This window comes from Sarcophilus harrisii, chromosome 3 (assembly GCF_902635505.1).
Source record: "Sarcophilus harrisii chromosome 3, mSarHar1.11, whole genome shotgun sequence".
NCBI classification, from domain to species: Eukaryota; Metazoa; Chordata; class Mammalia; order Dasyuromorphia; family Dasyuridae; genus Sarcophilus; species Sarcophilus harrisii.
In genome coordinates, this window is record NC_045428.1 from 26,668,157 (window position 1) to 26,695,617 (window position 27,461).

The following is a 27,461-nucleotide window of genomic DNA, read 5'->3' on the forward strand; positions in this document are numbered from 1 at the left end:
ATAATAGCTCTAGTACCTAACTCAAAAAGGATTGTTATGCTAATTTTTTCTTGGACATAATATACTTTTCAGATGCCCATCATATCATTAATACCCACGTGAACCTGTACAACTTATTTACCATCTTTGAGTCACATTTTCATTATCCACTTAATGAATAGAAGGAGCTAGTATCCACTCAATTGATCTTGCTCAACAGTGAGTCTCAGAATCCAAGAGCATGGATTCACTGTAATAGCTATACATTCTACTGAATACCAAAGGAAGAACTGAGGAAACACTGAGCAATACTCTATGGTTTTTAAAGAACTTGCTCTGTTCTACAAGCCTGCCCCTTTCTACATAATAGGTGTCATGCGGTTAATTTGGCATATGACAAATAAGGATTTACCTAATTCATATCTTGGCTCAGAGAAACACACACACACACACACACATACACACACACACACACACACACACACACACACACATGGAAACTCTGGACTCTGCTCTTTATTGTTGCATTTCAATAAATACTGATCAAATGAGCATGGTATAATGGAGTAAATCACACAAGTACAGATTGCCAAATAAAAGTTCATTTCTCTTAATCAATAAACTAAAATGAATGAAGCTAAATATATTAAATCACTTTCAAATTATGAATTTGCATTTTTCCTACAAAACTAGACATCCCCAAACTAATCTAAAGACCTGGTAATTTAAGAAAAGACTCAGTAATTTAAGAATCCAGTAATACAAGACAGAGGATTTGATGCCTGAACTTAATTTTTCAATACCATTTTTACAGGGATCCAGCTATCTAGATATTCTTGGTCCCTCCTCACTCCTGATACTATTGACTGTTCCGTCATGTTTCTACATCAGTGACTATAGTGAATGTAAGACCCAAAAAGGCATGATCAATGATGGCTTCTCAGTTGTGTTCAGGAACCAAAGAGAAACACATAGGCAGCTGATGCCATTATCCCATGAACTTTTCTATTTCCTTTATGTATCTCTTCCCAAAACTGATGTGCTGAGAAAATTTTATAATCTTCCTCATATCTCAGGAATGATCCTGATTCCCTCATTTTCCAGCTCCCATCTCTATTTAAAAATAACACAAACCTAGAATTAATCTTGCACATATACCAATGTTTTCTTTGCGTGTCATCACTCCTTCTAGGATGTCCTAAAGGGTTCTTTGGAAAGGATTGCAAAAAGAAATGTGTGTGTGCCCACAACAGTTATTGTCACAAAGTCTATGGAGTTTGCTTATGTGACCCAGGACGTTATGGTCGGTTTTGCCATCTGAGTAAGTCACATTCATTTATTTTTTTTATTATAGCTTTTTATTTACAAGATATATGCATGGATAATTTCTTTTAGCATTGACAGCTGCAAAGCCTTTTGTTCCAATTTTTCCCCTCCTTCCCCCTCCTCCTTCCCCCAGATGGCAGGTAGACCAATACATGTTAAATATGGTCACATTCATTTATTTGTCCAATCTCCATGCATAAAATACTCAGGAAGATGAATGTACTTGGTCCAATTCCAAAAGGGCATAGTCATTGTTTTTTTTTTTTATATAAAGACAAGAAAAATATTGTGAGATGATTATTTTCTGGTATGGGATACCATTTAAATTTTTATATAATTTTAATTTTAAACAAAATTTTAATTTTAATATTTTTAATATTAAAAAATTTAAAATAAATTTTAAATAAAAAAGTTGAACTGGTATGCCTTTTACACAGGGGAATGTTAGTGCTTCCTCAAGAATCACCTGGCCCGTGCTCCATGAATACCTATCTATGATTTCAATACTTTTGGAGAACTTATGGGAACAAATATGAATGAGTAGGAAAAAAATATGTTTACATAACTTGGAAAACTTTTATGAACTTTTGTGTCTTTTTTGGGTAATGAGAATTTTTATTTAGAGAGAATTCTCCTTCTGGTATGGGTTGGATAAACTGACTCCTAAAGTCATCTCAAAATCAAAGCTCATGTGTTTCTGTATCTCACAAAAACTCTATATTTCTGAAAACATGGGAAGAATATTATAAATTATTATAAATAGCAGTTGTTTCAGTTTGGGCCAGAAATCCTGAGGATCTTCCCCTCCTAGACTGATTTTTTGACTAGGTAAAAGAAGCCATTCTCTGCCTCATTTCTTAACTAGCCTTAATTGCATGATTAATTAGTGATAAATAGGTGTTGCCTTAGACAAACTGAAACCAGGGAAAGACCTTTGTTCAAAAAGACCAAGGCCTCCCACTGCATCTGGAGTCATCTCCTGATCTATTCTGGTCACTTTATTAAGATAGCTACAGAGATAAAAGTAAAGCTCATGGCTTTGCCCAGCTCTCCCTCACTTAAATCTAATTCATGTACGCATCACAACATCACCTCCCTAATGTTACACTCCTCCTTGAGGATAAAAGGGGAAAAATCAACAACAAAGAAGGAAGAGTTAATTGAAACATGTTCAGGGTAGTTATATGCTGTCATAATATAGAATTTCCTCTAAGAAAGTCAGATGCCTCTTTAAGGTACTAAAGATGTTTGAAGACTGAAAATTTCAGGCATTTCTCATAATAGGTGACCAGTCAGGCTCTTCTCTTTGCATATTGGTTGCAAATATTAACCTTGTTCAGGTCTCAGAAAAACCCAATCCAAATGTTTCAGTCTGTTATTTTTAGAAACATTGCTCAGGATCTGGTTCCAGTTTTTATTCTCCCATTCTAAAGTTTTCTCTGTACTACCACATCTACAACTAGCCATTTTTCAGATACAGAATTGCTTGTTTCAGTGAGGAGACAAATATCAATAAATCCAGCTCCTGAATTTTTCTTTATTTCTAAAAGGAATCATATAATGTGGGACGGTGGAACAGTTCCACCATACTTAACCTGACTTCCCTCTCACTTTCCCTGTTCAGAATACACCTTGATTTTCCTATTAATCATCAAGTGCCCAGTTTTGCCTGGACTTCCCTCACTCTCCAGTTCATGAAAGAAGTCAAAGAGCAACTCTGGCTTGTAATCAGAAAGAGGGAAATTTCCATTCAAGGAAGAAAAGAGTAAAATGGAAAATCCTAGAAGTTAGGATGTTTGAGAAGAGTACCACCTGAATGAATATAGGAGAAAAGGTGACAGCATCTTAGCTCTCTTTTTGTGTTATCTCTTCTATTTTCCTTTTCATTAGTGAGGATAATGAAGTTTTGACTGTACTAACTTTTCCATCAAATTGGTTTGATTTGCAAAGGCTCATGTGGACATGAGCCATAATTATACAGTGCCCTTGAGTCTGTGAGAAAGATCCTCCATTTGCTGAGGTTCTCTTCCTTTCCCCCTGCCTATTAATGAAGAGATATTTATGATATAGTAAAGATACCAAGATGTCTTTTGGAAAGAGCGTTGAATTATGCTAAGTGGATGCTCTGGCAAAGGACCATTATATGTGTTTACTGAATACAAAGGTGATCCCCTTCCCAATTAGGACTCTCATGCTGATTTCTGTCTTTGCAACTCAACAGCAATGGAAAAAGACTGAGGGAAACACAGCTCACTTACACAAGATGTGGCCAAGATAATGCCCCCATCCCAAAGAATACCTTTTTGATATCCACAGTATATAAAATGACTTTGGATGACTGTATAATGAAAGGAAATTCAAACAATGACTGCTTTTCCCACTGAAGCTTATCCATCATCTCCATGCTGCTGTGGAATGAATATGGCCCCGTGCTTTTCCCACGATGCCCTTACAGAATTCTAACGATGGGCACCCGTTGAGCATGCTGAGCTGGAATTGCAATCCCAGTTGCACTAAAGCTTTTTAAGTAGTTCAGGCTTCACTGTTCACATCAGGTTGCCAAAAAGAAAATGAATTGCCTGATTTGAAAAGACATTTTTTCCCCTATTGTTTTTGGCAGATAGGATGATCCCCTTGTTTTCCCCCTATAATCAGGCACTGCAGAGCGTCAGGCCTGTGTGCTAACAATTTAAACTAGGGAAAGCTGAGTTTGCAGGTGACCAATTTGCTTCAATCTGCTTGCAGCCTGTCCCAAGGGAGCCTATGGAGCTGGCTGTTCTTCTGAATGTCAGTGTATGGAGGAGAACACCCTGGAATGCAGTGCCAAAAATGGTTCATGCACCTGCAAATCTGGTTACCAAGGCAACAGATGCCAGGAAGGTATAATCTGATGACCACTTCCTTTCTTCTCGTTATTAATGTTGCTTTCCATTTTGTCAAACACCCCATGGTCACTTATTAGTTGATCTACTAGTGGCCACAGGAGCTGAGCCCACATTATTAACCCCCGCATAAAAGTGAGGAGATGGGACATGGAGCAATGGACTAATTACCTTCATCTTCACAGTCTCTGGGTAAGCCTTAGTGATGCAAGAAAGATCCCATTTCAGGGTATCTTACACTAAGAAGATTAAGGTGAACAAATCATTATATTGTATACTAAGCATTTAAGAGAGCCCTGAGCTAGTTACTATTTGGACTCTGAAGAACCATTTATCCAACAATTCCAACAGACCTGAGTTACAGATTCCTAACCAGAGAAGAACAAGGTAATAGTGATAATTGTTTTGTTTTTCTTTTCTGAAGCATGCATTTGTTACATAAATATCTTATGGTCAAAATACTTAGAGAATACTGGACAGAAAAACCAGTTGAAATGATCTCAAGTCATATGAAGTCCTCAGGGATAGCAGAATTTGATTTTAACACTAGGCCTTGGAAAGTCAGAAGGACTGACCCTTAATTTTTTTTGCAAGGCAATTGGGGTCAAGTGACTTTCTCAGGGTGCCACAGCTAGGGAGTGTTACGTGTCTGAGGCCAGAGTTGATTTCAGATCCTCCTGACTTCAGGACTAGTGTACTATTCACTGCACTATCTAGCTGCCTCTAACCCTTAATTTTTGATAAATTGTTGATAGTTGTTGATTGACCATGACATGGCCATGAAAAGAAGAGATTTGGCCCAGTCGTCTCTCCTGTCCCTTTTACCTCCTTTTTATGAGTGAAGGATATTCCTTTGTCCACATAAGCATGATCCAGCCTGCCTCAGAAGTTTGGATTTAATTGTGTCTTTTAAGAGTATTTTCATTCTTTCAAGAAGACTATTACATTCTTTTCAAATGACAGTTTTAGAACTATATCTGGGACAGTGTGAGGTTAAATTACTTGCTCAGAATCATAGAAACTGCACTTGTGTGAGGCAAGATTTGTTTTTCTGTTTGGTTTTTGCTGAGGCAATTGGGGTTAAGTGACTTCCCCAGGGTCACACAGCCAGGACATATTAAGTGTCTGAAGCCAGATTTGAAGTCAGATCCTCCTGACTTCAGGACCAGTGCGCTATACAGTGTGCCATCTAGCTGCCCCATGAGGCAAGATTTGAAGCCAGATATTTTTATAGTGTTGTATATAAAGGACTTTAAATAGAGGATTTGAAAAACCAAGGATTGTGGATCTAGAGCTGGAAGGGACCTTAGAGGCCATATTTCCCAACTCTCATTTTACAAAATAAGGAGACTGAGCCCCAGGCAGGTTAAATAACTTGCTCAGGGTGACAGGCAACAGCAGATTCTGGATTCAAAATCAAATTCTTCAACGCCCAGACTTGTATACATTCAACTGTACCAAAATGGTTTAACTCTTTTATGTGTCTTTTATGTGGCTGCTAAGTGGCATCCTACTGCCCAGAATGTTGGGACTAACTCTGGGTTCTAAAGTGAACTCAGATACTAGTTATGTTACCATGTACAAGACACTTAATCTCTACAAACCTCGGGTTTCTCAACTGTACAATGGTGATAATAATAGCATCCTACCTCCCAGGGTTGTTGTGAGGATCAAACAAGATAATAATTGTAAATTTCTTTGCAGTGCTTGACACATATAAAATACAATATGAATGTTAACTGTGGCTGTCATTAATAATTATTATATTCACTAGGACCACATTTTCAAACCTGAGATGACCAGAGGTAATTTTTAAGAGACAGATGGGGAGCAGGAAGTGTATTTCTACATTTAGACCTATTTCTGCTCTGCGGGCTCAGTTCGAAAAACAACCTTGAATGCCTTTATATTACTCATGTCTCTTAAAATAATTTAGCCTTTGGTTGGATTCCACAAAATGCCTCCCAAATTTCCATGCCCTGGTTGCAAATTGCCTCATCACTGTTCTGAGCTGCCCTGTGACTATTCAACTGGAGCAGGCCAGCAACAATGTCCGCCCAGGGTTCCATGGAGATGGGTGCCATTTAGGTGAGTCATAACTGATAGAACCCTGAAAGAAATGGAGTCAGCTTCAACCTTAGGCCCGTCAGTTGTGGAACTCTAGGAAAAGCACTTAATCCTTCTGAACTTCAGTCTCCTCTTCTATAAAAATGGAGATAGTAATTACCCCTATTCCACATCATTCCTATGAAGTATAAATAATACTGTGCATGTAAAGTACTTTGCAAGCCTTTAAATGCTCTTGGAATTAGAAATATGATTATTAGCTCAGAGCCCAGCTGGCCATCCACTACCGTCTCTACCCATTGTCCCTAACACATACTGGTTGTGTGACCTTGGCAAATGATTTCATTCCTCAATGACTCCAGACAATCCTTCCCCAATATATATTCTGTACACACATACACACACATACATGTGTGTACACATACACACAGAGACATATATACACATGCACACATACATAGACATTTATGTACATATCACTTGGTAGCTGAAGTTTATTCTGTTCCAAGGAGACAAAGAAAGCAAGGTCAGGAAAGAGAAGTGAGAAAAAATGAAGTTCTAACAGAATCTACAATTGCTGGGAGGTCCTGGACCAATGACTTAACCTTCTAATGCGAGGAATTGGTTCCCAGGCATCAGAGAGTATTTTCCCAGTGGTGAAATCATACCTTGGAAGAAAAGGGATGGGAGGTGGAAACCATACCCTTAGGTAAATATAATTTATTCTGATAACATTTCCTTAAAATAGCTGCTGAATAAACAAGACTAGGAGCTACCTCTTCTATTCCCACTGTGATGGAAAAGAAGTTGAAGGTCTATGCAAATCAGCCAAGTAGAGAGGTCACTGTAATCTCTGGAAAACATATTATTTTTCAATCAGATAACTTTGCCCAATTCTGATATTTTTGTCTAACCGCAAAATGAAATTATGAATAAGACTGGCTCTAGTGAATGAGTCGGTCATGATTGGCAGCTGAAATCAAGGAGCAAGGGGCTAGCGTGAAGTTTTTAACCTGATGAAAGCCAGATCTTGTTGTTTTCTTGAGGGGTTTATACATTTTTTTTTAAAAAGAAGCAAAGTAACCTTATTTGTTCCAAGCCTTAGAAATCCCTCTAAAATTCTGAAGGTGGGAACCAGTGTCTCTCCCTCTCATGTATTGTTAATTAAAGATCTCAAATTGTTTCAGGGACACTAATGAAACAGAGCTTTCCATCAGCACCGCTCAGGTCGGTAAGCACTGTTACAAATTACTTTGAACAGCAGAATATCCTGTTTCTTCCACCAATCTATTAGATGACAAAAAACAATCAATGGCCTGGCCTTGTTTTCTACAGCATGTAGCCTAGGATATTTTGGGCTGACTGTAATCAAAGCTGTAACTGAGGACGGGCACCTTGTGATACAGGGACAGTCCAATGTCAACATCAAGATGGCAAAGCTGGACTTCCCTTAGAAAAAGTCAATCCCATTCTGCTCAGTTTGGGAGTTCTCTGCATTTCATGTACAGAATTTGGGAGACCTTTTCTGAAAAGTCAGTGCCATTTTGGAGAGATATTGAGTGCACAGGGCTGAACGTAGCACAATTGTATTTATTGAGAATTATATACCACTAAGGCCCATCACCAAAGGATTTTGTCTGTTTGAGTCTCTCTTACTTCCAATTTTCTCTGCCCAGGAATTGCTTCCATTGGGAATCCTAATTCAGGTGAAGATTTTGATGGCAAAAATAACCATTATAACAACACAACAATCAAAAATACCTAATTCATTAGTCTCAGTTTCCTTTTATGTAACATGTATGGAAGTCTGAACTAAATAGCCTCTGCGTCCCCTTTCATCTCTTCCATCAACCATTAATTCTGGATAGAAAGAACTATTCAGTATAGCAGACTATCATTTCTCTGTCCAGTGATCCTGTCATAGATACCATTTTATGGTGGCAGTCACTAGGGCCTGAACACCCCCTACAATCTCAAAAGAAGCAAGGACCAAGAAACTAGTCCAGAGTCCCACCACCTTGAGACCCCTTCCTGAATGATCTTTCTTGAGCTTCCATCCCAAAGTAAATCCCATTTTAGGTTCTTATTCTATTCAAGTTCTTTCTGAGATAGCTATCAAAATTGTTTCCATTGGTAGTCTTAAGAAACGACTTTTTAAAAAGATATTTTCAGCAAAAAACTCAGTTTCTGTATCTGTTTTTCCAAAGTGACAAGACATAGTAGCATGTTGATTTCTACAGGGAATTTGGAAGGAAAAAGCTAGAAATCCTTAGAGATTGCAAGGATGTTTTTTTTCCCTCCTCAGATTTCAACACACTGAGATACACAAGCATTTATGGTGTTATATAAACTTATATACCTATTACCATATATTATTTTACTTGTTACTATATGTGTATATGTGTGTAAGTATATTTTCCAATTCCCTCAAGCCGTAACAGAAGTTGTTTTTATCTTAAGATTATAATACAAATGTGTGTGTTCCTTTTACCTTTCCTTTCTTATTTTTTCAAGGCTGCTCCCAAAGGCCTCTTGGGAGTTGAGTATCAACTGTCCTGTGAACACTTTGAAAATGAAAGTCAGTGTAGCAAAAAGATGGGGACTTGTGACTCCCTTCCAGGACACACTGGAAATTCTTTTCTCAACCTTAGTCATCAAAATGGACAGGTCCAACAAAGAAAGTAAAAAAAAAAATACATCAGCCTTGTAATTGATTGAAAAAAAAAACTTTTTAGTTGTTTTATGACCTGCTGCTATAATGGGATATGCTAATTAAACTATAGTGGGAGACACCTGAAAGAAATTTCCTGGATTTATAGTTCTTTTCAGAAAAAAAGATGGTAGACTAATAAAAAGTAATGAGCTAAACAAAGAAGTTTCCTTAATAGAGGGAAAATAATGAATATATCCATCTTCTTTACTGGTGGACAGCCTGATAAAGCAATGGAATTCCTAGCTAGGCACCATGTTGTTATAAAGAGGCTTTGGTTAAACTCTTAATACTGGAACTCATGAGTCTCAGCACATGGAATACAGATATATCAGCCCATTACTCTGACAGTTAATGGCCAGAGAGCATGGCTTAACAATCAGATAGCTGGGTTATAAATCATAAAGACTAAGATTTGGGTCCTTTTTTCTCATCTATGCAGACAACAGTGAAGACCATGATCCAAATGTTAAAACACTGATATAGGGATTTTGCTTCTTAGACTCTAGTTGGCTCAGATAAATCAAATCTGATTCTGTCCTGTTCCAATAGTGGTTGCATTCAAATAAAAGTACAATCATGGCATAGTAGAAAGTAGCAGTGTATCTAGATTTAAAAGCTTTGGGTTCAGTACTGACACTGGATAATTTATCTAACTTGGTCTCAGTTTTCTCATCTATAAAATGTTGGGAGCGGGAGAAGTAGCTTGGTGACTCAGTGGATAGAGTGCTCAGCCTGTGGTCAGGAAGAACTGAGTGCAAATCTATCCCTAGAAACTAGCTGTGAGAGTCCAGGAAAGCCACTTAATTTCTGATTGCTTTAATCCATTGGAGAAGGAAATGGAAAACCACTCCAGTATCTTTACCAGAAAAATCTCTTGGACAGTACTGGCATGAAATGGTTCACAGGGTCATGACAAGTGAGCCACAACTAAATGACTGAACAATAATAAAATTTACGTGACTCTGAAATCCTTCCAAGTTCAAGAGCCTATAATCACATGAAGAAATATTTTTCATGTGATTCCAATAGGCAGAACATTGTGTTAGGAGCCAGGTGCTGTAGGAGGGTGGAGAAAGGGGAATTACAAAGTTTAGAGAATTCCATTCAATTCGACAAATCTTAAATATCTAGTTTAATATAAGCATATTAACAAAATGTTATATAGAGGGGTACAACAAAAATGACAGGGGGCCTGCTCTCAAGAAACTTACATTCTTTAGGCAAATATTCATCTATTAGAATATGTATACAATTAAGAAGAAAAAAGTCTATTCAAACTTATATCAAAAGCTTTGAGAGAAATCAGGCCAATTAATAATTAGGAAGAAGAATCATAGAAACTCTTGAGGAGGAGGTAGAACCCAGATAGACTTTGGGGAAAAAAAACATGCCAGATTAGATGGAGCAGCACACAAAGCTTTCTTAAAGAATGCATCTTAGATCTGGTAATCCATTGTGCAAACATATGGAAGTGGAGATCAAGATGATGATTATTCATAGGAAAACATGAAGCTGAAAAGGAAGGATAAAGAGAAAGAGGAGTAAGGAAAGAACATAGAGGCTTTTTTTAGTGTTTTAAAGCTTGCAGATATTCCTCATCCCCATGAAGAACTAGTATCATTCTAATTCTACAACTAGTTGTTGGTACAATCCCCACTTTTCTGGTGAAGAAAATGAAACCCAAGGAATGTAAATGAATTTCTAATGGTTGACAGCAGGAGCGCCACATTTGTACTACAACTAGAAGGTCAGTTTGACTGTAATAAGCAATGAATGAAAATAGATAATATGAAATATAAAGGAAAGGGAGATGGGAGCCAGATTGTGAGGGGGCGAGAAAGTGATTGTTGTATGCCAAACTGGATTTTGTCTTTCTGGTAATAGAATGATAGTTGATTTTTTTTTGCTGAGGCTATTGGGCTTAAGTGACTTGCCCAGGGTCACCCAGCTAGGAAGTGTTATGTTTGAGACCAGATTTGAACTCAGGTCCTCCTGATTTCAGGGCTGGTGCTCTACCCACTGCACTACTTAACTGCCCCTGTGATAGATGATTTTTGAATAGAACAGTTACTGATTAACTTTTATATTTTCAGATTAACAATTTGATAGCTATGAAGATAGCATAGAAAATGTAGAGAAATAAGGGAAACAGGATTACCATTTAGAAGGCTATCACAATAGTCCAAACAAGAAGTAACATTTGCCTGAAGTAAGCAAGGGGCTGTGTGACTGGAGAGAAAGATGTTATCAATGTGGGATGTGGGAGTTGATGTGGGAATGGAAGATGAGGAAAGAACTAAACATAAACCTCTTCTAGAAGACTAACAAGATGGTGGCACCTTCACCAAAAATGGGCAAAATTGGAAGAGAAACGGATTTGATGGGAAAAGTACCAAATGGCATCTTGGAGTTTGGGATGTGCCATAATCTCTTTCCCCAAGAAGCTTACTGGCTAGAAAACCTGACTGGTGAAAATGACAAAGCATTACTCATCATACATAGATTAAACTGTGAGTTGATTTCCCTTTGGCCAGATAACATTTTAAGAACCCCAATACACCTACATCTGTGTTATTGGGGCATTTTGTTAGTGATCTGATCGTATTTGAAAGGGCATAGTATTTACCCCAAGGATAAGACCTCCACCTAGATTGATAGATTACTTAATACATGTCCAATCATATGTTTTTCTGTAGGTAACTGGATGGTTTGAGCTTGTATCTGTCATTTTGTCCCTGTTGACAAGCACTTAGAACAGAGTAAAAGTTGTTCAGACCTATAATTAGCCAGCCCTGATATTTTCACCTTTGCTTGCTTTTCATTTTTAAAGAAACTTAAAGGTACAAATTTTCATGTGTCAAAAATATTTGAGTTAGCTTTCAACAGTGAAGAGAGATTTCCTAGGGTTGGACCCTTAGTTGCATGGGGAAAATATTAAATAGACTGAACTTTTCAGTAATCATCTTTTAACTGTGTTCCAAGTGTTGAGTGATGCAAACATTTTGCTGATGACACTCTTAAGGAGAATACAATCCTACTTATTTTTAAAATATTAATTACAACAGGTTTGTGTATCAGTCCCTATTCTCAGGGCTGAAAGACTATTTAGTAATAATTGTTCATAACTATAAAATACATTAAAGTTTACAAATTATCCCATTTGACCCTTGAAACAACCTTGAGAATACTGTTAATATTCCCATTTTTGCAGATGAGAAAACTGAGGCTAAGAGAAGGTCAATAATCTGCTTAAAGGAGTCATGAAGCTTGTATGTGATATGCGATTCAAACTGAGATTTCCCAGACTCCAACTCAGCATGTTTATCCATTACTCCTGCTTCTCCGCTAACACCATATTTCACAACTATCCTAAGAGAGAAGTGGTGATAGGCAATATGTTCTTAATTGTTAATAACAAAATTGTACTTCCCTTACAAATATATTTCCAAACCTACAAAGCCAGAGATTTTAGCATTCCCAAGTCTAACTCTAGTCAACAAAATGGATCTTTCAAAAATTCAAGTTACATGTTTATATCTGCATTTATAGACATGCATGCACACACACACAAGTTCTGTAATCACCATAATGTGATACTTAGAAAAATGAATGAGTCTAAACTATCAGACTCATTTAAAATACATCACGCAGAACTCACCAAGAATGCGCGCGGCATTTTAAAAAAGGCCTCTATTTGGTGATAGCACAAAGCATTTTTCTAAACATCCTGTTATGGTGCTTACATAATTTAAAAACCTAGTTATGCTGCATAATGAACTGTAAAAAAAACTGATGGGTTATAAAGGATAATATGTTTTAGCATAGAGAACAGATGAAAAGCTGTTCCTGAAGATGTCGGCTTTTACATAAACACTAGTGTTCCAAAGATAGAAATAGAAAGATTTGGGGAAGGGGGAAAATGGGGAAGAATCCTTTCAGAAAGGGAAATCCATGGGGTACCAGCAATCTTTTGGAGAAAGGGACAAAGGTTAAAAGGAGCCATCTTTAAACGAGAGTGCTTTCCATTGTCCCAGTCTTTGGAAATACCATTAAAAACAACACACAATAAGAAGCAATGCCACCTCTACAGTTTCCCTGTTTTTGTTGATTTAGTTTTTTGTAGTCATAGAAAACTGAAAAGTCAGCCATGGTGGAATGGAGAGTCAGTCATTGGACCAAGAAGACCTGGTCTGTGCCAATTTTACTTCTGCTGCATATGGACTGTTTGATCTTGAGCTAGTCACTTACTCAGGGTTCTAGGCAACTTTCTAAGACCATAAATCCATTATTGAAAAATTCCTATACCAATGAAACCACACATTCATTCTTGAAAGGAAAGAAGGAAATAATGAAGAAAGGAAGGAAGGAACAAACAAATGAAGGAACAAATGAAGGGAAAAAGAGCAAAAAAAGAGGGAAGAAAAGAAGGAAGGAAGGAAAGAGAAGAAGGGAGAAAAAAGAGGATAAGAGAAAAATAAAGAAAAGGAAAAGGGAAGGGAAGAGAGAGTAAAAAAGAAGAGGGAAAGAAGGGAGAGAGAGAAGGAAGGAATAAATAAATATATCTGTTGGAATACATGGGAGAGCTGCTGAAATACACGGGAGCCACCTATCAGCAGCTGCTTGGAGATCCAACTCAGAATGATCTCCTTTTTTGAGAGGATGATACAAGGAGATTAAGAGGCAGTTGCTGTTCACTGACCTCTTTGACTGAGAGACCGTTGTGTTGTCTGACCTCTCTCCTCTTCCCTCTGCCTCCAATTTATCTCATTCCTATTCTGCAACACCTGTGTCAGCAAAGGCTGCCTTGCAACTCCTTCAGATGTTATGATCCACAACTGTGGAGGCTCTCGGGGAATTGACCTGTCCCTTAGCATATATCAAATAAAATGACTAGGCAATTGAAGATAATAATGAAGTCACTTCTGAATTTTCAATGAAAAATCCACATTCTCTTAAATGTTTTTCAAAGATCCTACTTTCCAGTGATGGTGGGGATATGTGTAAATATACACATATATATGTCATGCTTAACTTGCAGGAAGTTAAGCTAAGCACTTTACAGTTCATGTTCATCTGGTCCTCACAATAACCTGCAATGTAGGTGTTATTTTTATTCCCATTTTGCAGGTAATAAAACTAAGGCTAACAGAGGTTAAATGATTTCCCTGAGGCACATAACCAGTAGGTATCAGAAGCTGGATTAGAACTCAAGTCTTTCAGACTCCATGCCTAGCTTTTTGTCCACTATACCTCTCCAGATACGATAATTCTTCTGGACCTCCTGGCTTGTTTTTCCCCAAGTTCTCTCATAAGGTTTTTTTTTTTTTTTGCTTTTTGTTTGTTTGTTTTTATGAGCTTAAGAATGCTAAATGATTCCTAGTAAAAAGAACATGGTCTGGGAGTCCAGAGATTAAGTCTTGAATCTTGATCCTGCTCTTATGTGACTTCAAGAAAGTCATTCTTTATTTCTGAGGTTGCCTTTTCTCATCTGACAAATGAAAAGATTGTGCTAGACTCAATCCAATCCAGTAAGCATTTATGAAGTGCTTACTTTATGCAAAACAGAAAAACAAAGGGTCATCAGAGAGATGGCCATAAGGACCTGATAGTTCAAACCCCAATTCTGATAAATGCTGACATCATGATGCTAAAAATGACATTTAACTTTTCAATGTTCCTTCTAGTCAAGTTCCTCAGATTCTTAAGTTATAAAAACTTGTCCATATATATTAATAGAGGAAATTCCTTGCTCTCCATGCTGATGAAATAACAGATCCCTTCTAGAAAGTTACATAAATAAATGCATGCATATAGATAAATAAATAAATAGAAACATGGATGGGTTGATATAAATGAATGTATAGAGACAGATAAATAGATTGAAAAATAAAGAAATAAATGGAAGCATGGATGAATAGATAAAAATGGAAAGGTTTTATACATAACAAATTAGATAAATAGTTATTCAAGGAACTGTTTTTGGTATAGAGGAATGCAAAGATAAGTAAATGAATAGATGAATACAAAACTAAGTGGATAAATAGGATAGCTAAACTATGGATAGATAAATAGACAGACAGATGGATCATAGAAATAGAGAGATAGATGAATGGATAGATGGATGATAGATGAATAGATAGATGGTGGATGATGGATGGGTAAGTACATGAGATAGATAGACAGATAAAATTTTAAATAAAATATTTCCTGCCTTCAAGGAGCTACAATCTAAAGGATGACCACAAAGATCCTCCCTCTAACTTCTATGTCAGAAGGTATGAATTTTAGAATGTTAGAACATTATAGATTGTAACATTCCATGACATCTTCCAGTTTGGACATTGTACAAATACTATACTCCATTAGGAAAAAGAAAAGAATTTTACATTAGCACATATCACAATTCACAAATATATTGTTCATCAATAGGAATAGATGGTTGGTTCGAGTAGAGGCATGGCAACTTGGTTGTATCACTTTAGATATGTTTTTGAAGACATTTTAGTGAGAAAATTTGGACTTCTTACAAAGACTGAAAGGACCATTTCCTATTTATAGAAATTTATATTCCTCCCCAAATGATCACCTGAATCTAAGAGTGGTATTGATATAATGATGTCACTGGATATTTTAGGTGAGAGCTTTTGTAATGTGCTTTAGATACATGATCTTGTTCGAATAAAAACAAACATGTAGATATTTTGCATCAATCAGTTGAGAGATCAGTTGATTTCCTAAAGTCAAACAAGAGGTAATTATGAGCAGGATTTGAACTCAGATCTTCCTGAGTCAAATCCAATAGTATATTCACTGCATTATATTATTTGTATTGGGAAATAACTAATAGCTAATCGAAAGGAAGACTTTTCTATGTCTTTTGTCTTTTCCAAAATTTGGTTATAAACACATAACCAAATTGAACATTTTGATTTAATTAACATTTGATTTAGTTCAATCAAATAATCCCCTATGTTGATTTTTCATTGAAATAATAATTATGTCAATGGAGTCATCGATCGAGTCCAAACCATTATTTTTAAAAATGAGCAAACCATTTATATTTACAGACATGCTCTAACCATCTTCCAAAATGAGCATGACTGAGGTAATGAGCCCAATCTATTTGGACCATCTGCTTCTTTCTGAAATATTCACCTTGAAGGAAAACTGTTGGCGATAGACAGTGGAATTCTCCCAACAGCCTCTGGCCCGATTCTCATCTCTTGCCTGATGCCTAAAGCTTGGTTCTTTCTTGTCACTCTCTTCTATAAAAGCAGGGCCCTTATCTAAATCAGGGCAAAGAAAGAACGTGTGTCACAAACTTACCGAACAACAATTAAGAATCTAATCAGGTCCCGCGGCCCTCACCTCAGCGGCATACAGGAAGTGAGATGGAGGAAATTCATCTCCATCCCGGCACGAATGGGAAATCTGATTTTCAAAGTTGCTGTAAGATAAATTGTATTTAAATAATACATCTCCCATTCACTCCAGCAGTGAGACACATTCCCCTTACCAATCTGGTTCCCAGCAGGCAGTCCAGTCTGATGAAGTATCAGCAAAATGTCAGCTCCCACTGAGAGGAACAACTGAGTGGAGACAGTGAGCAGTGACAGGCCTTTCAAAAAGCTATTATACAAATTCACATTTTCAAATAAGGATGTGTACGCGCTTGCATGTATATATGCATATATATGACATATGCATTCATTGTTCGATTAGCCACATGAATAGATAGAAACTTTGGTACAAGAAATCTGAAGCTGCCAGTTTTGGCACATGTGGCTTTGAAGCCAGATTTATCTTACTAATTATATTTTTCCTTAACTGATATTCAAATTAGCCTGTGCTTGCAACCAGGAAAATCTGGGTACAAATCCTGTCTCTGAAGTTTACTAGTAGTATGAGACCCTAGGCAAGTCATTTAATCTTGAAGTGTCCCACAAAAAATAATGGATATCAGCACCTCCTCTAAAACTGTAGCCTACAGAAGAGGGGCTGGTCTTTCCTGATCAAAGACATTTCTTTATAATAAGATGATATCTCTAAAATATTTTCTAAGCCTTGAATGAGGCTTTTTTCTCAAGCTCTGGCCTGGCACTGAAGTCGCCTTCTAGCTTTTCATACTTCCTCTTGCCCCTGGTTACTCTGGACAATACTTCTCCTGAGGCCCTTTAGGATATAGTAATATCACCTGCCATGAAGTGGGGGCTTAAGAAAGGACCCAGAACAGTATAATCATCCCCTCTCCCCACTGATCTGTCTTCAGAGATTTTTATCCTTTATCGATCATTAGCCTATTCTCATCCCACTGATGATTTTGAATTCTTGGCTTTTAATATCCCAACGGCTCTTCCTGTGCCCAACTCTCTGCCTCCTCACACCTATTCACCTTGACCCTTCCCACAATGTTCCATTATAGACATGCTGATCCTTCCATTGTGCCTTCTGGAATTCCTGCTTAATAATTAACATACTAACTTTCACCTTCCACCTCTTCCTTTTTAATTCTTTTCATTTTCTGGTAGTAACTGATACTTGGTTTCCACTTAATAACACAGGTTCCTTTACCACCCTTCCCCAAAATAACCTTGCTTTCTCTTATTTCCCTACTTACTAGTCTTAGTGAAGTATTTGCAATATACCTTGCTCCTCCACGCCTTGTAGCATCATTTGTCAATAATATCCCCTCCTTTGAAGTTCATGCTACCTAAATTTATCACCCAATGCAGATCCTGGGCTCTGTCAATATCTCAGGCATTATCCAGCCTTTTTTATTAATTCAATAGCTGTCTCGTTCCTTTCTACTCCTTAACCCCCCTCAGACTAGGGGTCTCCACCATGCCTGTGGATGTTTCCTCAACAACCCTAACTTGCCAGTTTTCCAATCTACTCCCTTCCCTTCATGTACTTCTCTACCCCAGCTACACACATAATCATATCTTTCATTTTGGAATTACTTACAATTATGCCATTTTATATTGATGAGCTCTATCATTTCATATACTTTACAACTCATACTCATGTTTCTCATTGTCATTCTTAATGCAACTCTCTCCAGTTCTTTCCCAAGTAATCACCTTTGCACTAACTAATCTATAATCTCCTCTTTTCTGTACCTCAGACCTTTAGTGAATTATTTTAATTCTACACTATCCTCTGCTCTTGAATGTTTCACCTCCATGCCCTGTCCCTGATCATGTCTTACCACTCCCCAATCCCTGATTATTCACCACTCTCCTTTATTTATCCTACTGAACTGAGCTGAAAGAAATGACAAGACCATTCTGATTGGGTCTAGTATAAATGCAGATTATTTTCTTTCAACTGGTTCATCACTACATCCAAGGAATTATTTCACACATCCTTAATCAATTCACTATCGCAATATCCATGGAAATCTCTAACCATCTCATCTTTCTTCAACCTCCCAAAGCACTCAGTCCCAGCTCCATCTCCATTATATGTGAGGACCTCATTGAATAATTCAATTGAAAAATAAATTGAAGCCATTGGCCAAAAGTTCCCTTTTCTCCACTTCTTTATCTCATAATCCTCTTAAATAATTCCTCATTATCTTATGAGTTCTGGTCCTAGACAAAGGATCTTGCCAAAGTCAACCTCCTTAAATATCCCCTTGATTCTATCTGACTTCTGCTGAAGATTAACTCCACCCTGGACCCCTGTTATCATTCCCTCTCCTACATCACTCTTGATATATACATGCCTCTTCTTTAGTGCCTAAAACTCTGCCATTCTCAAAAAAAAATATCCATTCGATCCTGCCATCCCCACTATCATCTTATCTCTTTTTTCTCTTTTCAATTAAACTCACTAAAAAAGCACAATAAACTAATTGCCCCATGTCTTTGCCTCTAATTCTTTTTAAATCTTCTGCAATTTTGCTTTTTATTTCATCATTCAATGGAAACGGCTCTCTTCAAAGTTATCAGTGATCTCTTAATTTCCAAATCTAATGACTTTTTTTTAAACACCAGACCTCCTTGACATTTCTGCAGCATTTAGTACTGTCAATCAAGAGGTCAACTAGGTAGTTATTAATCAGTATTATTAATTATTAGCATATCACCTCTTTATGGATAATTCTTTCCTCTTCAGGTTTTCATGACACCCCTCTCACCTGCTTCACTTTTTCTTAATCTCCTTTGTTAGTTCTTCACTCATGTTAGGTTTCCTAATTAGAGATGTCCTCTAAGGATCTCTCTGGGCCCTCCATTCTTTTCTTTCTATATTATTTCATCTGATGATCTCATGAACTCTCAATGGTTCAATTTGCATATGATTCCCAGATCTATATTTCTAACCCTATACTTCCCTGATATTCCCATATCAACAAATCCCTTTTGGAAAACTGGAAATGTTGATACCATAGGTATTTTAAGTTCAACACACCCAAAACACAGCTCATTACCATTCCCCAAAGATTTTCTCTCTTCCAAACTTTCTTATTATTTCCAGATCTTGATCCTTCCTGTTATTCAAACTCACAACTTGAATGTCATGGTTGACTTCTCACTTTCACTCACCCTACCCAATTGTGTTTCCAAGTTTTATCATTTCTCCTCTCACAGCATTTTCCCCTTCTCCTCTATTTGCTCAACCACCAACCTAGTTCAGGTCCTCATCAGCCCTCACCTAGATTATTGCAATAGACTTCAGGTCCATGTCTCATTCTTTCCCAACTTTAATTCATTCTCCAATAACATTCCAAAGTGACTTTTCTTAAATTTCCTAAATTTGAATCTGATCATGTCATACATACTGATCCATCACTAAATTCCAATGCTCCCTATTACCTCCAGGATCAAATATAAAGACCTCCATTTGAAATTTAAAGTAGATCATTAACTGGCCCATGGTTACTTTCCCAAAATAGACTTTACTCTTGCACTGCTACATTTGCACTAGTCTTGACTGGCCCTGAAAACAACATTCTCTCCCATCTCTCCTTTTAAGGTAACTATCCTGCAGATCTGAAATCCTTTCTTTCCTCACCTTGCCTCTTCTTGAGTCCCTTCAAGACTCATCTCAAATCCTACCTTCTGCAAGAAATTTTTCCTGGTCTTCTCAGATGTTATAGAGCATTTCTTGAGATTTTTTCCCCATCCTTCAGTATGTAATCTATAAATACTTAGCTGTTTATATTTTTTTCATAGAATGCTTTTAAGTATACACACATAAGGGGGCTAATGATAGTCACCTTTGGGGGGGAAGGAAAAAAAGAAATTTACATGATAGCTTTTTATATATTTAAAAGAAATAGCAAGTTGTATATTATACATTTTCAGTTTCAGGTAAAATTATCATTTTATTTCCTGTGTTGTGGAAATGGTTATTTTATTTCACAAATTAAAAGCAAAATACTTATTTTTAAAAAGAAAAAAGTGAGAAAGTTCCTTCGGAACAGTAACTGTCTTGCTTATTTTTATTTGTATCCCCACTGTTTAGCAGGAATATTAGAGAAAATAGGAAGCACTTCAGTGCTTGTTGACCAATTGATTGATTGAATTATTACTGTCAGAGCTGAATAATTTTCTGTGAAAAGAAATGGACAACCTTTTCCCTTTATTTGTATTCTCAGTGCAAAGCACAATGCCTGGCATACAGCAATCATTTCATAAATGCTCATTAATTTATTGTTGACTTGACTAATGGAGGAAAAACTTGTGTTTCATCAAACACTCAAACCCAGAGGCCACCCAATACAGTAACATTTCCATTGTAGCTGTCAGGAATTCAGGATCTTAAATTTGGATACTTTTTTTCAGCCACCAGTTTTCCAGGGACCTAAAGAAGTCTATAATCTGTAAAATATTGACAAATAATGCACATGTAAATCATTACCAAAGTGAAGAATGACTTGCTCACCCCATCTCTCAAAATCTCATCCATTCATTTTCTTTGTCAGTTTATTTGTTTGTCTGTTTTTTTTTAGATCAGCCTACTTTTTAATTGTCATGGGCCACTTGCAGTAGGAAAATTCCCTCTACAATTGCAGGTCACATCTACAACCTAGTCATAGAGAATTGCCTTAAAAAGTGAGAGGTAAAGTCACTTGCCCAGAGTCAGAATTTGAACTTGGGAGTTCCTGAATCCAGGGACAGCTAGATGGCACAGGGAATAGAGAGATCCAGCCTCAGATACATACTAATTGTGTGGTCCTGGTCATGTCCCTTTATCCTATTTTCCTTGGTTCCTCATCAGTAAAATGAGCTGGAGAAGGAAATGGCAAAGTATCTTTGCCAAGGAAACTCCAAATAGGATCATGAAGAATTGGACCCAACCAAACAAAAACAACTTCTTGCCTCTGACACCAGACCTGTCTCCATGAGTCTACATTTTCTCTTTGGCTGGATGCCACTGGTGGTGGATACTGTGGCCAACCTGCCTGCTTTACTGTCGCCATAAAGGCATGAAAGTTCTGAATGGGATTTGGCGTGAGCCACCTTCCAGCCTGGATCAAACTGTAGACTTAGTGAAGTCAGAAACTGCTCATGGGCTCTGTGCCTCTGTTAATATAACCAACGATGCCAGGAATTTGCCCTTTTCATTCTGAAGGTTCTGAAAAGCCTCCTTTTTTATTTGTTTTTCTTCTTCATAGGTTTCTGCCAATCATAACTGGGTTTAAAATTCTCCTTGTGTGTTGGTAAATATGGCTGCTTAGCTGCCCACAGTAATCCTTAATTATTCTTAGCGCACAATTCCAGAGCCCTGAATTAGATGCCTGGCAAAGCGCAAAATATAATGCAGTGAATCATCCAGAAATCACTCGACCCGCCCTCCCCTGTACAGCTCCTTCTTGTACCATCAGCATTTTTTGACTGATGGCCCGATGTCACTGTTGTGGTTGTTTCTCTTTGGGGCAGACTGAAAATTAATCTTTACTTCCATGGGGGTTCATTTACTCTGATAGATGAGAACTAACCACTGATTTCTAGGCTTATTCTATAACACCTGAAACAAATATTGCATCTCAAACTCATTAAACTATATACTGAATTATTCCTCAGCTTTTCTTTCTTTGATCAGCTATCACTCACCCTTGTCTTTTTTTTCTTTTTTGACATGCAAAAAGCTCCCTCAAACTTAACCCAGAGTCATCTAGAAAGGCACATAGAGTACAGATGTATTTGTCCCATAAACCACTGGACCTGGAATATGGAAGTCTTGTATTCAAATCTAACTTTAGATACATAAATTTTATTATCCTAAAGAAGTCACTTACATTCTGTGTGTCTCAGTTTCCTCAACTGTAAAGTGGGAATTATACTATCACCTCCTTCCCAAGGCTATTGTAAGGATCAAATTAGATAATATAAGCACAGAGTAGGTGCTTAATAAATACTTATTTCTTTCCTTTCATCCATATGCATTAGAATCTTTCATGAAGAAGCCCAGGAGATAGTTTGTGACAAAATCTTACTTTCCTTCACCAGTAAATGTTTTGCTTCTAGAGGCTCTTGTAATCTCTCACCTAGACCATTATGATAGTTCATTGGTTGGTCATTCTATACTAGTTCTCCAACTTTTAACATATCTTCCTCAAAGTAGTCAAATTAATATTTTATGTCATATATACCCACATACACACTCAAAAATCTTAAATGATTCCTCATTCTAGGATAAAATACAAAACCATCCATCTGAAATTTAAACTCTCAACAGTTGGGCTTCCTTCCAACTTTTGAGTCTTAGTTCCTATTGTTTCCCTTACTACATTCGCTTTTCTAGTCAAAGTGGTCCATTAGATGGCTAAGACACAAATGATAGCTGATATCTCATCTCTGTACTTTTGATAAAAGTGGTGCCTCATGCTTGTCTTCTACTCTTCCCTCATCTTTCCCTTGCAAAGTCCATATATTCCTTCATTTCCAAACTCCTACACCTTTCTTAACCTCATCAGTTTTAGTATTCTCCTCCTCTTGAAATTATTTTTCTTCTTTCGTTATCATTTTGCACTTATATTTTTATGTGAAGGTCATGTTCACCTAGTAAAGTGCATGCTCTTAGGAAGGGACTATTTGTTTGTTTGTTTCCTTTTTATCTAAGCTTTTTCTGTAACTAATAATTCTGGAAGTAATAATACAACTAAGATAATTAATTTCAGATGACTGATGAGATTTTTTTTCCTTCTGAATGGTCCTCTGGTACTACTTAGGGAATTTTTTTTTCACAGATATCCAAATCTCTTTGATCCTAAAGAAGACCCAAACTCAAGCAAACTCTGATGAAGGATTCCTGGGATTCAAGGATCCTCCACATTAATTTTATTGCATCATATATTGATTTGAACCATTGAGTTCAAATATTCACTACAATTCAATTTGACAGACATTTTTAAGCCCCTATCTTGTACAAAGTAAGAAGTGTCATGGCCGGTAGATAAAGAATTGTAGCTGAAGAAAATATGGGTTCAATTTCTACTATTGATAATTATTAGCAACATGTGATCTTTGACATATAAAAACTTCTAACTGCCCCCAGACAAATCTCTGACATGATAGTATGTCTCAGTACATAGCACATTTGACTTGAAGCCAAGAAGACTTGAATTTACATTCTACCTCAAAGACCAGGTATGTGACCCTGGACAAGTCAGCCTGTTTTATCTCCATTTTCTCATTTGTAAAATGAGAGGAAGACACCTGGTAACTTTTGAAGGCTGTACTAGCTCTAAATCTGTGATCATTTGATTATAAATTACAGAGGGTTCTTAATCCTCCCTCTATCTATGAACCTCAAAAATGTATTAGGCATTAATGTTAAGTCCTTTGAGATTTAAAAAAAAAAAGATCTTGCCTTCAGAGAACTTATATTTTATTTCACAAGTATAGGATCAGGAGATGTAATTAAATAGGACTGATTTTGAAAGTGATATGGAAATTTTAGTGGACTGCCAGCCTAATATGGGTCACCATTGCAAAATAGTAACCAGTCTCCCCCAAAAAACATAAAATTATCTTGAGTAACATTGAAAGACATAACTTCCTAGCATAAAGACTGCCATGGTCAGACTATATCTGAAGTAGTATATTCAATTCTGGGTAGCATAATTTAAGAATATTGCTAAGATAATTAAACTTTAGAAATACAAAGAAATCCAAAAATATGGTTCCTTCCTCAAGGAGTTCATATTATAATATGATAGATAACATGCAAGCAACTGTGTATGTATAGGATATATGCAATTTGTGTGGAAGATTAAGGGTCTTGATTTTCTACCTCCTGAGGATAGGTTGGACTCACTGGGTAAATTAAGCTTCATGTAAAGTAGAATCAGGGTGGTTATAATGTTAATCATGTAATCTTGTCTCATTAAAATTTGGCTCCAAAGAAATGAGTCAAATTTAGAAAAAGTAAGAGCCATGCCCCAATTGATAAATGATCAAAAGATATGATGTATGCCCAAAGGGCTATAAATTCATGCATGTTCTTTGGCCTAAGTACACCCCTAAGAGTCACGAAAAAAAAAAAAAAAAAAAAAAAAAAAAAAAAGGAAAATGACCCATATGTACAAAAATATTTATAGTAGCTCTCTTCTCAGGGTAAAACATTGGAAATTGAGGAAATGCCCATCAATTGGGAATGGCTCAATAAAGTATGTTTTGTGTTTGTATTATTATTATGTATATAATTATTGTTCTATGAATAATGATGAGCAGGATGCTCTCAGAAAAAAGTAACCTGGAAAGTCCTCCATGAACTCAAGCAAAGAGAAATGCACTTTATACAAAGTAATAGCAATATTGTGGAATAATCACAAATGTAAATGGCTTTGCTATTCTCAGCAGAACAATGATCCATGAAAACTCTGAAGGACTTATGATCTTATGATGAAAAATCCTTTCCTATCCAGAGAAGGAACTGATTGTGTGTGAATACAAATTGAAACATTCTCTCTCTGTCTCTGTCTCTGTCTCTGTCTCTGTCTCTGTCTCTGTCTCTCTTTCTCTCTCTCTCTCCTCTCTCTCCTCTCTCTCTTTATTTTTCTTGAGAGTTTTTTTTAATTAGGATGAGAAATCTGTTTTCTTTTGTAGCGTGACTTTTATGGAAATGTTTTTCCTAACTGTACATGTGGTTTTTTAATTGGGAGTAGGGATAAGGGAGAGAACCTAGAACTCAAAAATCTTACAAACAAATGTAAGATATTTATTTTAAATGTAACTGGGGAAATATATTAAATAAATAAATTAAATGCCATGAATATTTGCTTTATTTTTTTCTAATAAATGAGTAAATACTTTTTAAAAAAAATTGGCTCCAGAGAACAAAACTAGGAGGACTGAGTGATAACAATAAAGAAAAAATGTAAATTTGATATCAAGACAAATTTCATAACAATTAAAGTTATCCCAAAATGAAATGGACTGTGTCAGAAGAGAATAGGTTCCCCTTTCACTGGAGATCTTCAAACAAAGGCTTGATGGGCTCTTATTGATTTTGTATTAGTTTGAATGTTTTTTGGGTCTAGGTTGTTTTAGTCTGTTGTTGAGGACCCTTCTAATGCTGTAATTCTATGATTTGGTAATGTTCAGTGACCAATATGTTGTCAGAGACATCCAGACACCAAATCTTCACATCCTTCAGTCTCTGCATTTTTCTGTCTTTTCATTTCAAGTGCCTTGGATGTGATTCATCAATATGTTAACAAACCTGCATCTTTCCATGATAGTCCTGTTTCCACATCGCATTTAGAGATGGGGTCCATAAGCAATGTAGGAGGGAATTTTTATTTGGTAATTGTCCAGATCCATGGGAGACAGCTGAATGAGAAAGAAATCAGTTTGAAAATGTGTATTTAATCAATTTTCAAAGAGCCTGAAGTTGCTCAATTTTAAATGCTTGATTGAACATAATAGTTTGTTTCTAAGCATAAAGAAAATAACTGCAAGTTGACTTCACAGACAACATTGCTCATATTGAATGTAGTTTCACTTGTTTCTTCCTTAATGAAGACAAGTAAAACTGAAGAAACTGGGGAAAATTTTTTTCCTACTATTTTAAGATACTGTCTGTCTTACTCACTGGATTTTGGTGTCATCATTAATCAATTGTCTGAATGTGGGGAAGGGAAGAAAATGAACCCACTGAATGCTTAGCTTGGCTTATTTTAGCTTAGCTAAGAAAGAGCCCAGATTTCTTAGTTGTCTACCTTTGTGAGATTTTCCATGTCATTAGTGTATTTTGCAAATCCAACTTGGAACTCAAAATCTCAAGGAAGAAGTTCATATAATGTCATTGAGATTATCCCAAATCTTCCAACAAGAATAAGGCATGACAGATATTACAGGAAATTCTATTATACTGAATCTTACAACTGAGAGTGGAGCAACCTGAAGCTGACAAACTATGATTGAAAGTCAACAAAGGTCAAGTAGGTCATGTTCCCCTGGCCACATTGCACATGGGCCACAAGGGATATTTCAAAATCCATTATTGAATCTTTAAAAATCTGTGACCGAAGGGATCAAAATATCAACGTCTCTCATACATCACCTTGATATTTATATTCCCTTTAAATTTCAATTTATTTTAATCTTGCTCTCTTTTGTTCCCAAAGAGAAACATGTAAGAGGATTTCAGTGATAGAATGCTGTCACAATATTCAGATGGCACTAACTTAGTTGTACTTAGAATTTTGAGCTATTGATGGCACACAGATGAGAATCTGTGTGATTTTTATATTGTCTGATGTAAATTCTTAATGTTGTACTATCTTTGGTTTCATAGACCATTTCCTCCTTTATGAATGATTACTCAGAAGAAAAAAAGATTATTCGGAGGAATATAATATCAAAAGACTTTTCCAAGTTAATCCTAAAGCCTTAAGTAATTTTTTACCCAATGAAGCATGCATTATCAGTTGGTATATTTAAAGTATATGAGAAAAAAAGGATATATTACATTTTGATTGATGGTATATGCCATGGTATACATGTGTGCGCACACACATACACTATATTAAATATTCACATTCAGTATATACCTGACAAGATAGTAAAATATTATATTCATCAATACAGACCCAATTTTTTATATTTTAATATCTTGATTAGTTCTTAACAAGACTTTAAAATTATGATAAATATATTAATTCCTCAATAAAGATTAATTTTCATGACAACTTTGAGATCAAAGAGTTTGATGGTTTTCCTATATCTAACAAACTATATGGCCTTATAAAAGAATAGCTTGTTGATTTCCCACAAAATCTTTATTAGCAAAGATAATTTTCTCAGTAGTCAAAAAACATATACTTCCTACCAAAATTCCAAATAGTTTAAAAATTAAGTAGGAGGAATTTCCAGGGAAATCCATTTTGAAAATACAAACTATCATCTCCTCTAAAGCCTTTCAAATCTAGATGGTTAATCTAATTGAATACGTTTGGCTAATTGGAAGGAATTGTCAGAAACATAGAAACTAATCACATCCTTTAAAGTTCAGGGTTCTTGCTGTGGATTTATCAAGCA

At 36.4% G+C, this 27,461-nt stretch overlaps 1 protein-coding gene across 1 annotated transcript in view; it reads left to right on the forward strand.

The window, feature by feature from the left end:
- The window catches only part of LOC100928969 (multiple epidermal growth factor-like domains protein 6), a 402,703-nt gene that overhangs the window by 319,271 nt on the left and 55,971 nt on the right, over positions 1 to 27,461 (forward strand). The window contains exons 15-16 of the mRNA XM_031961116.1: positions 1,172 to 1,300; positions 4,051 to 4,185. Coding sequence (XP_031816976.1) covers positions 1,172 to 1,300; positions 4,051 to 4,185 — 264 coding nt within the window. The remainder of the gene's footprint in view (positions 1 to 1,171; positions 1,301 to 4,050; positions 4,186 to 27,461) is intronic.